We start from the raw sequence: 16,057 nt of genomic DNA on the forward strand, positions 1-16,057 counted from the left end.
AAGAGCCGATCTCTCTTCAGAGAGAGAACGAGACCTTCTCCCCTCTTCTCCACCCGAGAAGCTCCTCTCACGATCACCTCTCTCGCTTCTTCCCCTCCTGCAAAGGAACTTGCCTCTTCCTTCGGTGCCTTACGCCACGTTCTCTTCCTCCCTCGATTCTCTTCTCTTTCCTCGGCCTCTCTTCTCTGCTCTTTTCTTCACTTCACTTTTCTTCTCGTCTCTTCTCTTCCATTTTCTTTCTGTTCTCCGTTGCGGTCCACTTCCCCTCGATCACGGATCTGGACTCCCCCAACGCCGCTTCAATCTCGCTCCGCCTTCTCTCTTCTCGTCCAGCCTCTGCCCTTCTTCTTCCGTTCGATCTTTCCGTCCTCCCTAATCCTTTTTCACGAATTTTCTTCAATCGTCCTACGTCTTTCTAACTTTACTGAGTTGTTAACATTTTCTAGTCTTTCAAGAAATTATTGCGTTCGTATCAAACCCGATCAGAGAGCGCTGGAATTCTTTTTCAATAGGATACCTCTTCAGGAATCCCTTCAAAGCGTTCATTCATCAATTATAATCGAGCATAGTTTACATAAGTGATAGTAAATGGTAAATTACGTAAATGCTTAAATCTTAGCACTGATGTCAGTTGCACGAAGTTAGTAAATCGTGTAAAGGGGTTGTTTGACATCTATTCAGAGAATTCTAACAGAAGCACAGTCTTTCATATTCGGCAATTTCGCGTCTCTCGCAGACGAGCACGTGGCTCTCAAGGGGAAATAGCAGGCGGTCTTTATCAAGGCCACGCCTGTCAGGTTCCCCACTACGTTGTTCGTGGTTATCGCGCAAGGAACTTTTGTCGAAGTTCTCCCACTACTTGAAAACCTTGCCGGATATCACCCTTTCTCTCTCTCTCTCTCTCTTTTTCATCCTCCCCGCTCGGTTCAACGTCGCGACGCTCTCTCACTCTCGATTCTCCCCCGTCACAGAAGCGTCTCTCCTTTCTCCTCTTTTTTCATTCATCCTCTCGTTGTTCTTCGTCTTACCTGTGATCCTTTACATCGTCGCCTCGTGTCTGCTTCTATCTACCTTAGGTCCAGGCGTCGTCGCGAGAATGCATGAATCGAGAGGTGGAGATGCACATGCGTGTGTGGGAACGCACGGCTAGGGAATGCGGGAAAGGGCGGCGGGTTCCGTAGTTATCTTACTTATACATACAGCGAACTTTTTCTCATTCCGCTTTCACGTAGCGCGCAAGCTCTGATTCTTCCGCGTGGCTGTGAATCAGAAGCTTCCTAGATCGTAGATCACTATCTTGAAACCTAAGCCTCGGTTTCATAACAAGTTCCAGCTTATCCTTATTTCTTTTCCGAGCGATAAACGATAAGTTTAATTTACTGAATGTTTAGATTATCTTAAAAATGGTAGATTTCATATGCAGTCTCCTAGGGAAATTAAGGAAAAACTTCTACATTATGAAAAATGAAAACAGTTGTAAACATTTATGATAAAAATTTTCAAGGAATATAAGAAGGGAAACGTGTACAGATTTTCTCTAGACAAAACGCAGTACTTATTACAAGCATAGATTCTCTCGTCAATTTATTCTACGCAATGCAAGCTCGGCTATGCTTGTAATTCTGTTTTCGTGATGGGAAAACAAAAGTTTCGATAGTGGAAAGAAGGGAAAGAGGTACGCGGCGAGGAAGACGGTGACAAAAAAGGGCAATTTACGGGTAGGATAAAAAAATCGGAGCGACGAATATTCGGGAACCAGGTCAGCCTCTCGAAGGCACAGATCGCGGCGGCTGCTGTGACCGCGGATCCCGGAGAGTTACGGAGATTGATCGGCGTAAATCGTCGCGGCGACGAGAGCGCAATTACGTTTTTGTCGTTGCTCCGCGCCGCGCGTCTTCTCCGAGTCGAACGATGGAAACTCGGCGCGGAGGGAAAGGAGCGCCCGCGAGTTTGTCCCTACCGTCCCAGCAAAATCGCTGGCAATTATACCACGGGAATGTTCGTTCAGATCTCCGGAGCTCGCGAAACCTTTTCTCCTCCTCGGGTTCTTTCGCCGGTTGACTTAAAATTGATCGCTTGCCCGTGCGATAAAACCGGCGAGGAATCTCTGCTCGCGTTTCTTGATTTACTCAACTGCGTGACACGGGAACCGAGAACGTATTATTATAGCCACTCATTCACAGTCAATGATCTGTATATAATCTGCTATGTCAGAAGTCTATGGAAAGAACAAGTCGATTAAGAGATTCTAGTATAAAGACTTGAAGCTTTCTATTATTTCTTTTCAATATCCAGCACCGTTCAATGTGAATTTACATGTACAGGCAACCGATAAACTTATTGATTTAGATGCCTCTCGGTCGAGAGGGTATCTACGTTAAAAGCCACACGCCAGATTCGTTTTATTTTTACCTTGTTCCATCGTCGCTGCTTATTTTCGTCTAGATGCAGGGCACTCGATCATCGCCCTGGAAAAACAGGACCTCCGGCAGCACTCCAGTGGAACTCGCCGACATTAAGTTATTACCGTCGAGCCGACGCGGACAGTTCGTCACGCGATGCCTCGCTCTTGGCGATCCTACTCGCTAACAACTTATGCGTCCCATGAGCTGGACGCGATTATTTCGACGACTCTGAAGCTGCAGAAAAAACACGAGTTCAAGATCGTTTGCTGCAATTAAAGACGAATTAACTCTCTTATAATCACCATAGTTGAATCATGGCCCTCGTATTCCGTACTGTCTCAAATTAAAATTCGAATATTAATGTCATCCTTCCTCTTACTTATTCACGTTAATAGAGAAGGATATGATTGTATGTCGAAACAACTTAAACCGAAAGTGTGCCACTTTTTAACTGTTTTATACATACAGACACGTTTCGGTCCCTCGGTGAGAAGGCTTTGAGGGCGTAAAAAGGATCAGAAGCGACTTGATCTAACGCGTGGTGGCCCGGTGTTGATCGGGTCGAAACGGTGGGACGGCGAACTTAAAGAAGATGGTGGAAGAGGCGCGGCGAAGCGCAGCAGAGGGAGAGGTAGAACGGGCAAGGTGAGACGAGGCGAGAACGAGATAGCTCATAAATCTAAAGGCCCGTGTTCAGCAGGAAGGAGGCTGAATAGGTGTAAATGAAGTTGCGGCCTGTGGCCCGCCGCAAACTCGGCCGGACCACCCCGCATATTTTGTCTCCCGTGCGTGGCTCGGCCCCGAACTTCGTTCCCTTCCGTGCACACTAATTGTAAATGCGCGCGTGTTATGCACCTACCTTCGACTACTCGATAACAATGTTAGCCGGCTGCGACTATTAGTCCTTCCCTTTTTTTTATGTGGCCTGTTCGTGTCTTAAATGGAATTCGAAGAAAGTAGTATCTATTTGTTTGCAAGTTCTTGGTACCATTGTCAGTGCTGACAGGTGGCTGCGAGGATCATCGACGTCGGAGGCCACTCTCGAGCGGATATCTGAGGAAGGATACCGTGTCAGAAGGAACGGCTTTCGAAGGATGGATTAGCTTAATATAGGCTAACGTTCATCCTCATTAGTTAACCGTATATAAACTGGGCAACAAAGGGACCGGGAGCTTCCCTGGTGGACACGCTGGAAAGGGGATTCGTTTGTTTCGGATCCATTCCGTTTTCCTTTCCGGGTAAAATCGGCTTTCATCCTATTCTCTAGATTAGCCTCCTGCGAGTGCATGCGAATTACCTGCTCGTTTTGTCCGCGGTGCCACGAACTGGAAAAAAAAAGCCCTGTCCATGTTCTGCTCGTCCTCGGGCGAAAAAATTCGAAGGACGCGGCCAATCCGGTGAGCAGTCGGATTCCGAGCCCCAGTCGGGGATGAATGCAAAAACCCGGAGCGTCACCGGACACGAATCGGAATCGAACCCGGCTCACGATTCGGCGAAAGGCGCGCGCGTATACTCGTGTAGTCGGTTCGTGTTCCTCCGGCTCTTTCTCGGCTCGTTTTCGGTGTGCGTGACCGTCTACGACCACCCGGGACACCTACGTGGGGATTTCTGGGCGGGGTGCGAACGCGTCGGAGGACATCAAAGGACCCGCGAGAGGTAATTATTGTTTCTCGATGGTCGGTCAACTGGAACCATGAAGGCAGTGGCGCCTGCACGATAGGCGCTGCCATTCTCACCCTCTGCTTATCCTCTTCTTCTATCCGTGGCTGTTGAACAAGTCCCGATTCCCTTCTCTATCGTAACACTCAACTTTCTTCAGCTGAGGGACCGTTGGAAACGAACAACCGGGAGAGGAACCTGCTTTCCCGGACATTCCTACGGACACCCTTAATTAAGAGAATCCAGTTCGACTCACCGATTCTCTACGGTCTTCCCATCCCGTAATACGTGGCGTCACAGGCCAACCCTTCTTCTTAGATCAAGAATATTTAGGGAATTTACTCGAACGAACTACTCTATATTGGCGACAGCAATTTCGAAAAAAGTTAAAATTCTCTACTCGATACCCTTTACACTTTCTCCACGAGATTCTCCAGCTTCTGGAAAACTCGCGGATATTCGGGGATGAAGAAATTCCTTATGGAGCTCTAACAACCAGCGAAGAAGTTACATTAGAAAAAGATGGCACAAGAGCCATTGTTGGGACAAATCATTTTTTGCCATACATCGCACTGAACGTATGACCTTTCGAGGTTCATGTGAACCGTTGTCTCGCTTATACTAGAAAAATGGTTTGGCAACAGACCGACCACGGGGGGAGCATGCCTAGACCACCACCATCGCATATGGGACTTGCACGCCGAATTATCCCTTCTATTGTGGACAAACATTTATGTATTTATTGCCGGACAAACGGCTGGCATAATAACCTCACAGACATGATTGATACGCGTTACTGCTGCTTCGGGTCCTCGCTCCGGGGATCCTGCCGCGACTCAGGAAAAAAGATAGGAACACCAGAAGGAACGACACAGAATACGAAGCACACGCGAGCCTCCTTGATTTTAAATTATTACAATTAAACGTTAAATACACTACTGCGTTCAATTGTGTGCAAAATTTCGTTAGAATTTTTCTTAATTGACGTAAGATAAAAAAGAATAAGATTTCTTTTAGTGAAACAGAATAAAATTGAAAGGACTTGTTCTCAAATTACTTTATTTATTGACAATCGTACAAAAATTGATTTTACAAATGAAAGTCAGAACTCATGTACATACATTTTAAGATGAATGTTAAAGCACTAATGATGAATGAAGTGGCGACGTTCCCAAATTTAATACCAGCATAAATCAAGAGAAAAGCGAGAACACTTTCGATACTGATCAAAACGGATGGAAACGGGACGGGTGGGGACGTTTACGATTTGCGGAGGCTCGTAACTTGGAATAATATTCGAGTGGACTTCGAAGCGCCTCGAGCTCATCGTCGAACATAATGTTTTCATTAGGTCGTGATCATTATCTGGCCCGGGCGAACAAACGAGCGAATGCCAGAGGGGCGCATAGCGCGCACGTATTAAGACGAATGGTCGTCCGGGTCCAGTAATTAATTACGGCCTCCCCCAGTGTTACTAATATTAATTAATCCTGTTGGCCCCGACTCGAGTTTGCTCGGGTTCCATTCGGAACGCATCGTGCGACCTCGCGAATCTGATTTCTCGTTCACCACGGACTCTCCTCAATTTAATACGACACCCGCTCTAAGAATTGTTTGGTCCAAGTATTAAGTTAGTTCTCAAGTCGGATTAGATATTCGTTACTAATTGTGACACTGTAATTAATATATCAGTGACAGTGGAATCCAGGTATCGTTTCGCAAGAAGAGAAATAAGAACGTGGTAGGGATGCAATACTCCCCTTGATCTTCATTGGGTTCGTAAATTCGTGAACGACCGCATCGGTTCCCCTGTAATCGACATTCGAAGCGCGTGCTCGCGCAATTATCCGGTGGGGTACCGGGGGAGGCGGATGCGTTATGGAACAATAACGAGTCCTTGGAACCGATCGATAAATCTCGTGGCTCCTGTCGATCGTGAATCGTGCGACGGGAACGGAGGAGACAAGCTGGCTGCTGGCCGAGGAAGAAAAAGGAGAAAAGAAGGGTTGGCCGGTGAAAAAGGAATAGAGACGCGGGGCGAGTGCATTCTTCGCGTGACAGGACGCGTTAATATCGATCGGTTGTACCGTCCACGTCCGCCAGGAAATGACGTATCGTCGAACGCAGCGGGCCTGCCGATTCGCGGTGTTCGAAGGAAAAAAATTTACGAGGCGGATCCCGCGGCCCCGGTCGCCGCTGTACCGCGAGAACTGATCTCGCCGGAAAGATTGCGCTTCTTGTGCTTCGCAGGCTGATCGCGCGTGCCACGACGCGTCGATCGGTTGGCTGGTTAGCTGGCTGTCGGAAACAGACGCGTTCGTGTCACCAAGAAACAGACGTCTTGGTTTCGATGGATAACGGACGATCGCTTCTCTCCAAAGGCACGCCGCATCACCGGTTCTTCAATTCGATGGAAACCACCGGATGGGATAAAAATCGTTCTCCCGGGGAATCGATCAAATGTTTTGCGCTTCCCCCGAAAATCTGTCGTTTCTCTCTTGATTCTGATCCGAACGGACAATGATGCCTCTAACAAGTGACATCGTGCGAGAGAGCTATTACATCGCAGCATTTTGATCATCGTCGAAGATGAGAATCTGCTCTTTGTTAAACTATCGATATAAATTTAACTCGTCAATTTGGATTCCTCCGGAGTGTACGTGTTTTGCACTATAAGACCTTACAGAATTTTTGTTTCCATCGGTAGTGCGCCGGGAGCGCGTTCGTCGTCCGTTTCCCGAGGACGAAGGAAGGCAAAAAGTAACGAATGCTGCGGGCGCGCATTAATAAATCGGCGTGGACGCACGAGGCGTAGATCATCGTGTCGCGGAGCCACGATCCACGTAGGGATCCATACGAGAGGTTTGGGACCCGGCACTCGGTTGGAAAAAGGGTGAGACGCTGGCACAGCCGGATGAAGATCGAAGAAGGAACGGACGGAGGGCACGAGGGGACCTTCCGCTCCTCCTCTTAATTGCTCCGATTAATTAGCCACCACGGTTTCGCTAGAGCTAATGGCCGGTCGTACGTTTTCTCGTAGGGTCGCGGACACGCGGATATATACGTTTTAATAACGTAGCGTTAATCACGCGACACGCGAGGCGAATCGAGGAACGGCGCGGGTCTGGAAGTCGGGCCCCGGGCAATCCACGGCGACCTCTCGGCGACCTAACGCGCTCTCGGACCGAATCTTGGGATCACGAAGATCGTGATCGCGGGGGCCGCCGATCGAACCACCCAGGATCGATCCATTAGCGCTCCGCGGGACGCTTTCCTTCGTAGTCATCGACATCTACGATTCCCACAGTGGGCCCATGATAGGGTCGAAGACCCCCTCGGAGCCTCCGTTCGGTAGAATCCGATCGTTAGCCACGCTGCGAGCAATTCTGTCTTCAGACGATTTTCTGCTGTCTGCTTTAATGTACTTGGCATACAGTAGTTTCAACACGTATTATGAAAATATCTCGATATACGAATATCGTATCATACGGTAACCTTTTTAGGTAGACTAAATTGTTCTCATTCCTTTCTTCTATCCACGAAAGAAGAAACGTTCAGGATTCAAATCATGACATAATGGATCAATTTCTTTTTGTAGTCGTGACTGAGTTAGTTCTCAATGTTTCATTGGCTCGTCATCGAGCGCAGTTTCCCAGAAGCGAGTGACGCGCACCGTGAATCACAGCGCCGGTTCGTTTCAGCCGATCTTGCGTCATTTCCGCAAATCGTTCGCACGGTCCATGGGACTATTTATACGAGAGAGATAGAGAGGGGGAGAATGATAGAGACGAAGAGAGTCGCCTTGACGAGTCATCTTTGTTAATGGAAATAAAGGAACATCTTCTCGATCTCGTCGAAACTCCGAACCGGACGTTGCGTCGCGTCGGAGAACCGCGCCGCTGGGATTCGCAAGAAGTCTCTGGAATACATGTCCGACGAAAGGTAAAAGAAAGTTGTACGGCTGCGAAAACGGACGAAACTCGTCGTCACGGATGGACGTCCGATGATCGGCCACCCGCGAGAGAACCAAGATGTTAAGGCGCGTGAAAAATCAGAAATGCCTCCACCTCAGCTACGTGGAAGCCGAAGAACAAATAGGTGTAACTATGGTTCCCGTGGCACCCGTCGGGTACGTCGACCCTGACTTCTTCCACGACCGAACCGTCCAGCCTCCTACGACCACCCATGCGCGGGGAACCAACGCGTTTTTCGAGGGTGACGATGAATACTTGAATCCGAAATATTTCCAAGTTATTTCGAATGTCGCAATCCGCACGCACTCATGTATTCTTCCTTGTCTCTTCATGCTAACCTTTTCCCCTAATCGATGTATGTACGTATTCGCGAGGAGAATGTACGCCGGAGTCATCTGAAGAATAAATTTATTATGCACCATGGGACGAGGTGGTGAGTTGCGAGTTGCGGTATTCGCGTCGTTCTTTACCCGGGACGAATCAACGACCGTTGCGGTAGGTAAAAGCGATGCACCTCCAGCCGGAGCGGAGCCACCATTCCGAACGATAATTAGATATCCTGTTGTAATTTCGGTGCGAGGAAACGGCGAGAGAAGGCGAAGACGCTCTCTGCGGGCGGTTTTCTAGCGGGCTTCAGGAAACCCGTGCAAAATTGTTAATAATCGCGAAGGATTCTCGCGAGGTGAGTCCGGGAAAAAGGCTCAGTGACACAGCGACGTTCAGAGAAAATTGAAATGTCGAAGATCCGGAAAGCGACGAGCTTCGACAAGCTTCGTTGGAGGCTTTTGGTCCTGGGACCGAATTCCGAATTAGCTATCCTCGGTGATTTTCCATTGAGCCCGTCTTTTTCGGAGTGGATACCGCATACGCACCGTGGTGCTCCACCTTCCTGCCTACAAATGTTTTTTGAATTTGTCATAGCCAGGTGAGAGAGCAGACGAGTCTTTCTCACCGGTCAATCCGGATGCACGCTAGTTAAGACTCGGTCAAAGGGGAGTTCGCCCTTCTCAAAATCTCGAGCCTCTATGACACCCACCGGGAACCCGGCCGGCACCTACCTGCCTGCCCATGAATGACTGCATGAACTATTTAGTTGTCTCGTTCCTAAAGTATCGGTGACAGTTTTAACGGGTTCATTCATTGTCCCGTACTCGAATCTATCATTCTCCGGAAGAAAAACAGTAGGACAAGGTGGTCAAAACTGAATATAAAGGTTGTTACATTATTTTCAATGCCTGTCTACTTATAAATCGAATATACCCTTCATTGACTTTTCTATTATCAACCGATCTCCATATAAAACTTCTATTCTATTGCACCAACTTCCTATGTACGCAACGAAAATTTTATTGAAAAAAGTCCACATCATCAAATGAGTTTTAATTAATTTTAACGACAACCGTGTAAAATCTTTAAACTACCGAAATCACAGAGGACCATTCATTTATTTCTCGTCATTCGTTTTCACAGAGTATTCGGCAATAAAGTATCCAATTTCGTTAAATTAATCGATCGTTCGCGAACATAATTTATCGAGCGAACCCGGACCCAAGGGATATCCTTGAGTGTGGTCCGGGAGAGCCTGGTATCAGTCCAAGCGCGACACGACGATAAATTAATAGCGAAACGACGTTGATGAGGGACGATAACGATCGACGCTCGGGTTCCATGCGAACGACCCGGTGGCAGGCGTTTCGCGCAAAACGGTCAACGTTTGTGGGACAAGATCGAACCTACGCTCCCACCGAAACGAGTCCCGAGAAACGAAGGAGCTACGACAAAAGCCAGAGAAGACCCAGTGAACGCGCGACGAAGATAGGCCAAAAAAGGATAGGAGAAAAAGAAACGGTAATTTTAGCAGCCAAGCGGGAGGAGAAACGCAGCGGAAGATGAAGGCGAAGAGGAAAGAGAAAGGGCGAGAGTTAGGCAAGCGTGGAGATCCCTCCGTGAAGGAGGCACGACATTCCAGGTGCGCTGTAACCAATTTGTGAGCCGGACGATAGTGACAAATACACGATATTGCTATAACGTATCGCCAAGCCACAGCTATCGTTCTCGAATTAATAGTCACCGGCGGTGACTAATAGCCTCGTTAATTAACGATCCGAGGGGCCAGATTAGTCTAATCCAGGTCCTTAATTTAGTGATCATACCGTCGCTTTACCATCTACCTACCTGTCTACGAGTAGCCTGTTTCTTCCGTGCAGGCCCATCTCCCTCCTCACTCTCACGCTCTCTCTTTCTCTCTCGCCCTCTCTTTTTTTCTCTCGCTTCTCTTTTTTCCACTATTCCGCCCCTCCCTTCTATCATCCAATACTATACGCGGAGAAGACTAGCTTCATTTACCTTCATCCCGATCACCGATCCAATCGACGCGATGGTAGTTGATCGTTCCTTAACGCAATACGACGTCTCCGAGATTTTTAAATTGAGACGGGCCCGAAAACCGAGCGACCTGAAAGTAAACGATGCCACGTGAAAACAAAGGCGACGACGAAAACGTCACCGACGTTTTTCCGCCGCTCTGCGCGCGGCACCATCCTATCGGACGTTATCTCCATGCGGGAGTAGGTAACGTTAATACAAATCGTTAACGATCCAGAGGATCGAGAACGGAGAAATCGACGAGGATCGGGTACCTATACGTGTATGCGTCAACAGGTTGGCCCGGAAAGTGGCACCCTCGAGTCGGATCGAGGGTTCGCACAACTCCCTCGAGGAGGCTCGAGTCTTCTCGGGCTTATGCGTCCGGTCGAAGTTGTTTAAGCGGTTGTACAAATAGAATACAAAGCACCGTGCAAACAATGGCTAAAAGGTTTGAGTTGTAACGCGCTCGAATGCTCTTCACGCAGGCAAACAGTAATCGGGACTGTCGCGATCCGAGAGCACCTTTGCGTCGTGCCCGCGACCAACCGCGTTTCCACCGTCCTCGTTGCACCGTGCAGGCTACGACATATAAATTTGTATTTGCTTTTTCCGTCGCATTCAATCTTCCGAACTGGACACGCTTCTTTTTTCTCCGTCCCGCTTGAAGTTTATGAAATTTCGGTGCGCGTGAAAGGAAAGCAGACGATATTGAAATGGTTTCTAATTGAACCACTGCGGTGCCACCTTTCCTCTCCTGTTCCATTTGAGCTTCACGGACGACGTGTGCAGGTTGGCAGCAAAAGAGCAACAATGTAATGGCAACGAGAGTGGAGAGACCACGAGGAGGAGAAGGTGGGACGGCACAAAAAGGTGAGAGAGTAGACAGGTATCGGCAAGGATCGAAAATCATCCGGACCCGTGGCAAAATGCGCATCCGTGTTCCATTATCGCCTAATTGGATGAAGATGCACATCCCTTTGTCCCAATGCCAGAGAGAAGCCACGAGTCTCTGAGACCCGCTTCCTCACAGGTGATTTCGTCTTTAGTGAACATTAGAGGTAGATCTCCGAGGTGAAGGTAACGACGGAGTCGCGTTTAATTGTTTTGCCTCGAGATAATTGGGGAGGCAGTGCCTGTCGATTGGCCGTTAAGATGACTTAAGCATTCGCGGCGTTTAAGTGCTCCATTGTTGCACGACATCTCTCTGAAGTGACGGCCTCGTAAGGGCAGGCTTTAAGTAAGAGTTAATCGCTACCAACCCCACCCATCGTGACCTTCGTTAAGCCTCTCCCTTCGACATCTATCGACTCCGTTTTCTCTCTTGACGCTCGTGGGATTGCTACCGACTCCTCGCCGCTTTCTCACGAATTCCGTGCGCTCCTCTCCCATCACTCCGAAATTTTTGCCCTCGGAAACGACAAAAATTTCAGCGGCACATATCTATCCTTGAACAGAAAAGTAGCATCCATAATCGATCGATCAAACATCCATCGAATCTTGCAACAGATTGAATAAAACATTGTGACAGAATCTAATAATCGCTGTTATTCATAGTCGAATTTAATGGACATGATGACAGCGTAAGATCGATTCGAATGCTTCGATACGCATTGATTCCCATTCAATGAAGAATGCTACTTATCATTTCTCACGATCAATGAGATTCAAATTTGAGCACTTGCCGTTCTGTAAATATTTTAAACTTTTTGTTCCGATCACCATAACATAAGTACTTTAACGCCTCTGCCGATTTTACAGTCTTCCGGTATCCTTTCCAGCATCTGTTCACATATTTACAATCAACGTTGAACAATGGCCAGATGCTGTGTCCACAGACTTGGACGTTAGATATTTCGAAGGAATAGCTTTCACCATTAAGAAGATTAGACACGAGCGTAATAGTTTTTATTGCAGTCTCGGTCCGTCTGTAAAAGAAGATACAGAGGGCCGCCCTTCCGCCGCGAATGTCTTCGATTTGCCTAAGCAAACGGAAGGGCCATAAACGCGTGCTTGGCCCTTTCGACCCGACATTAGCATCGCTATCGAGGAACCATCGGCCTGTGTGATTGCTTAATCCTGCGTAGCGCGGTTGAGCGCTCGTCCTGGGAACAAAATCCGGGCTTTCCAGTTGCTTCTTCTCTTCTTTTTCTTCTCCCTTCCTCCTTCTCTCCCTGAAACCCTCACCTTTTCTTTCCCTTCGCCTAGATCTAGTCCCTACCTTCTCTCTTTCTATCGCGGTTACAGAAATTTATCTACGTTTCTATTCCTGCTCCGTGCGTGTATGCTCCTGCGTTACAATTTCATCAACGTAGCCGTAAAGAGTTGTTCGTTCGTAGATTGCAGCTGGCCTTGCATCGCGTTTCCAGTCATTGCCAGCTTTATGGATTTTCGAGACTAAGTGGAAGGATCGTTAAAGTTATTTTCGGATATACCGAGGCGCCGATTGCTGGTGGAATTTAAAGAGGACCTCCTCCACCTTCCGGTAAATATTTGCCAGAAACGTGGCCGGAAAAACCGCATGGGCTCTTCCACGGGGACGGTGTCATTTCTCGACATTCCGTGAGTGCACGGCAAATAGACAACTTGAGCAAAAGAAATCGGTTTTTCACTTAGACAATCAGACCGACGATTCTACTTCACGGTTTGAACCTGTACATTTTGCTCATGTAGTTATTTGATTATATGTTAATCGAATTACGCGAGGACAGTGGGATGCTAGAAAAGGAATGTCAAATAAGGAAGTTGTATTTGTAACCAGTCGCAGGTATTTGTCTTGGACGCAGATGCGAAAAGTAAAACACACAGATACGCGACTTTGTATTCCTATATTTAACTGATATTTAACTTCAACGAGGAAAAAGGAGGTGCGCCTAGTTTGTTCCTGCTTCGGCTCAAACAGAGAGGCATCCACAGTCCTTACACCTCCTTTCTTCGTTATCTTAATTCCCAAACAAAGGAAACGTCAAAAGAAGAGACATGAACTTCTTATCTCACGTACCGCTCGGTATTCGCTCGCTTGAAATTCGCTTTGCATGATTATAATGCATTCGTCTCAGCCTAGATTTGTCCTACTGATTACTTTCTTTCCTTCTTAAAATTGTATTATGTGAATTGTCTTTGTATATAATTGTTTGTTTTATTATATTATATATTTACTGTATTATTTACTTGAAGACATTTCATTTTCTGAGTAGCAAATACAGTTTTTATTGGAATTTTTTATATTTCATAAGAGATTAAAATTTTGGAATAAAGTAAAAGTAAGCACGAGCAGTCATCTGTAAACTTAAACTGGTGCAGGCATCACAGTTCCTAAAGGTACGACGATCACTAAAACTCCGCACTGTTTTATCAAGTGCTGTTAAGAACGGTTTCATCTTTGATAAATATCTTTCTTAGGACGAACACCTTATTAACGACTAGAGTAAGTATCAATCGCTACACGATCCACTGGTACGCTTGAAAATAATTATGTTATTAACCCCTGGTATGTACATTTCTACAGATGAAATAGTAAAATTTGTTTAAACCATAAAATTTTTGACTGTAAATACGCGATCATGACGTATTATTATTTATGTAATATACAAAATGTTAAGCAGACGATTATTACTCGATCACATTTCCGTTTAAAATTCATTTAAAATTCAACGATTAACATTGTCGCATTGAATTAGCAAGTATTTAAGAGGAATGTATTGTATTTATGAAATATTCATATTGCGTAGCCCCCGACGACATATTTACAACATCCTTCCATTAGTATAATGCAAATTAAGCAAGTATAACTGCTAGCAACCTTAGAATTATATTGCGTATTGATGAAATATTTATTCAAAATTGTGTTGGGTATCGTCAAGATTTTGTGAAAAATTATTATACTTTCTATTTGGATAAAATATTTGTACTGTAGCAATTAATTAATTCAATTGAAAGTATAATGTATTCATGATGTTTTCAAAAGTCGTTCACACGAGCGGTACTAGCGATAGCTTGGACTGGACGGACAAGTTCGATGAAATATATTTTTCTCTCCCCGGTTTGTGGACCTTACATCTAAATTTCATTACTTATTTTATTACAACTAATTGTTTATATTGAACCTGTAATAGCAACGACTTTATGGAAATTCAATGCTGTCCCAATGATTAAACGGGCGCTGCCACTCCTTAATATTATCTAGTATCTCCTCGGTGATGGTACGTAGTATCTCTTCGGTGGTTTTACAAAAATTTCATAAATGCCCGCGTGAAGTAGGCGATCGGAATGTTACATACGATGGTGGGGCGTGAAACGCGCATGCGCGTATCGTACTCGCTTGCCACTACAATGTCGGACGTCGAGCGTTCGTTAGTAAGACGGTTTCTTGTGTTTTCCGCGATTTCCTAAGTGAAATTCCGTGCCCGTGCCGTTCCTGATTGTAGCCAGTGCCGTAATATGATCGTGTGACTCATCGCCTGTAACGAATCTGGATTAGAAGCATCGTAGCTCGTGCCAATCATTAAGATGGGTGAGTAAAAGGCAGAAACCAAGTGGTGAATGCCGGCTAAAGCTATTCTCTCTCACCGTGACTTCTTGCTATCCATGCCTTTGTTGCGTGCGCGTGTGACGCCGCGTATATGTGCATACTCAACACCGTTTGCCCAAAGAGTTCTAACGTGTATGGGTGAGCGGGGTACGCCCCTGTGTCGTGCCGTTTCCGCCTGATTTTCACGATCTTTTCCTCGTGACGAGAACATCGAATGTTTTCCGAAAGGATCGTATCGCTAAACTCACTCCGGGTCTCTATAAATAGGTGAATCCATCGGTTTGACGTTTCCTAGGGTAGGCCCCCACGACTCGTATACCCTCTCTCATCGGGTTTACTGTTTTTCCTGTTCATTTTGTTTTCGCGCTTATTTAAGAGTGACCTGCATTCTCGAGCGGTGGCTGGCTGGTGTTCGATCTTCACCCTGCGGCACCTCTGCGTTACGGCTGTATAACGCGTAGTTATAAAGAATCTACATTTTTCTTTCACACACTTTTACCTCAAGTTTCATTGATTTAACACTACATACGCACTGTACGAGTTTGATAGATGCACATCTGACTCTACTGTGTGATTCTATCTTTATAGTTTATCATGTTTGACTATACCAACCCTACTACTTGTTAATCATAATCCTTTTCCTCAGAAATAAATAAAATTCCATTTTACCAGGAGTTAATTTATCAGGTAACATACAATGTAACGTTACTTGTGTTATCTAGACTATGTGATATACATGTGAGTGTTGCGTAATTTTGCACGTTTAGAATACAAATGATAATTCGTTCATTCCAGAACGCGTTAAGGTAGGTACCATACATAAATGTATTAAATGATTTCTGAAATTTCCAAATGAAAAGAATGTACAATCTTTCTAAATTACAAAGGGAGATTTTTCATAAAAATTGTCTCTTTATTTCCATCTTCCTTCGTTCCTTTCTTGGAATCATGCGAAATATCGACTCGAGTCGAGCTTTTCGTTGGTGTGCTCGTATTGCTGAATTTCCAAGATATCACGCTTGTAAATTCGCTCGCACAATTATTTGATGTACCTACGCAGCCCTACCTTGATGTGTCGTGCGTACACTTCAATACACGCGTGCGACGTTCATTGGAGTATGTAG

At 46.1% G+C, this 16,057-nt stretch overlaps 1 protein-coding gene across 1 annotated transcript in view; it reads left to right on the forward strand.

Annotated features, from left to right (window-relative positions):
* Positions 1-14,502: 14,502 nt before the first annotated feature.
* Positions 14,503-16,057, forward strand: part of Unc-115a (actin binding LIM protein Uncoordinated 115a) — a 31,356-nt gene continuing 29,801 nt past the window's right edge. The window contains exon 1 of the mRNA XM_018020061.2: positions 14,503-14,915. Within this exon, the coding sequence (XP_017875550.1) occupies positions 14,912-14,915 (4 nt within the window). The 5' untranslated portion in view covers positions 14,503-14,911. The remainder of the gene's footprint in view (positions 14,916-16,057) is intronic.

Source organism: Ceratina calcarata, unplaced genomic scaffold (genome assembly GCF_001652005.2).
Source record: "Ceratina calcarata isolate Rehan_Ccalc_2016 unplaced genomic scaffold, ASM165200v1 scaffold111, whole genome shotgun sequence".
NCBI classification, from domain to species: domain Eukaryota; kingdom Metazoa; phylum Arthropoda; class Insecta; order Hymenoptera; family Apidae; genus Ceratina; species Ceratina calcarata.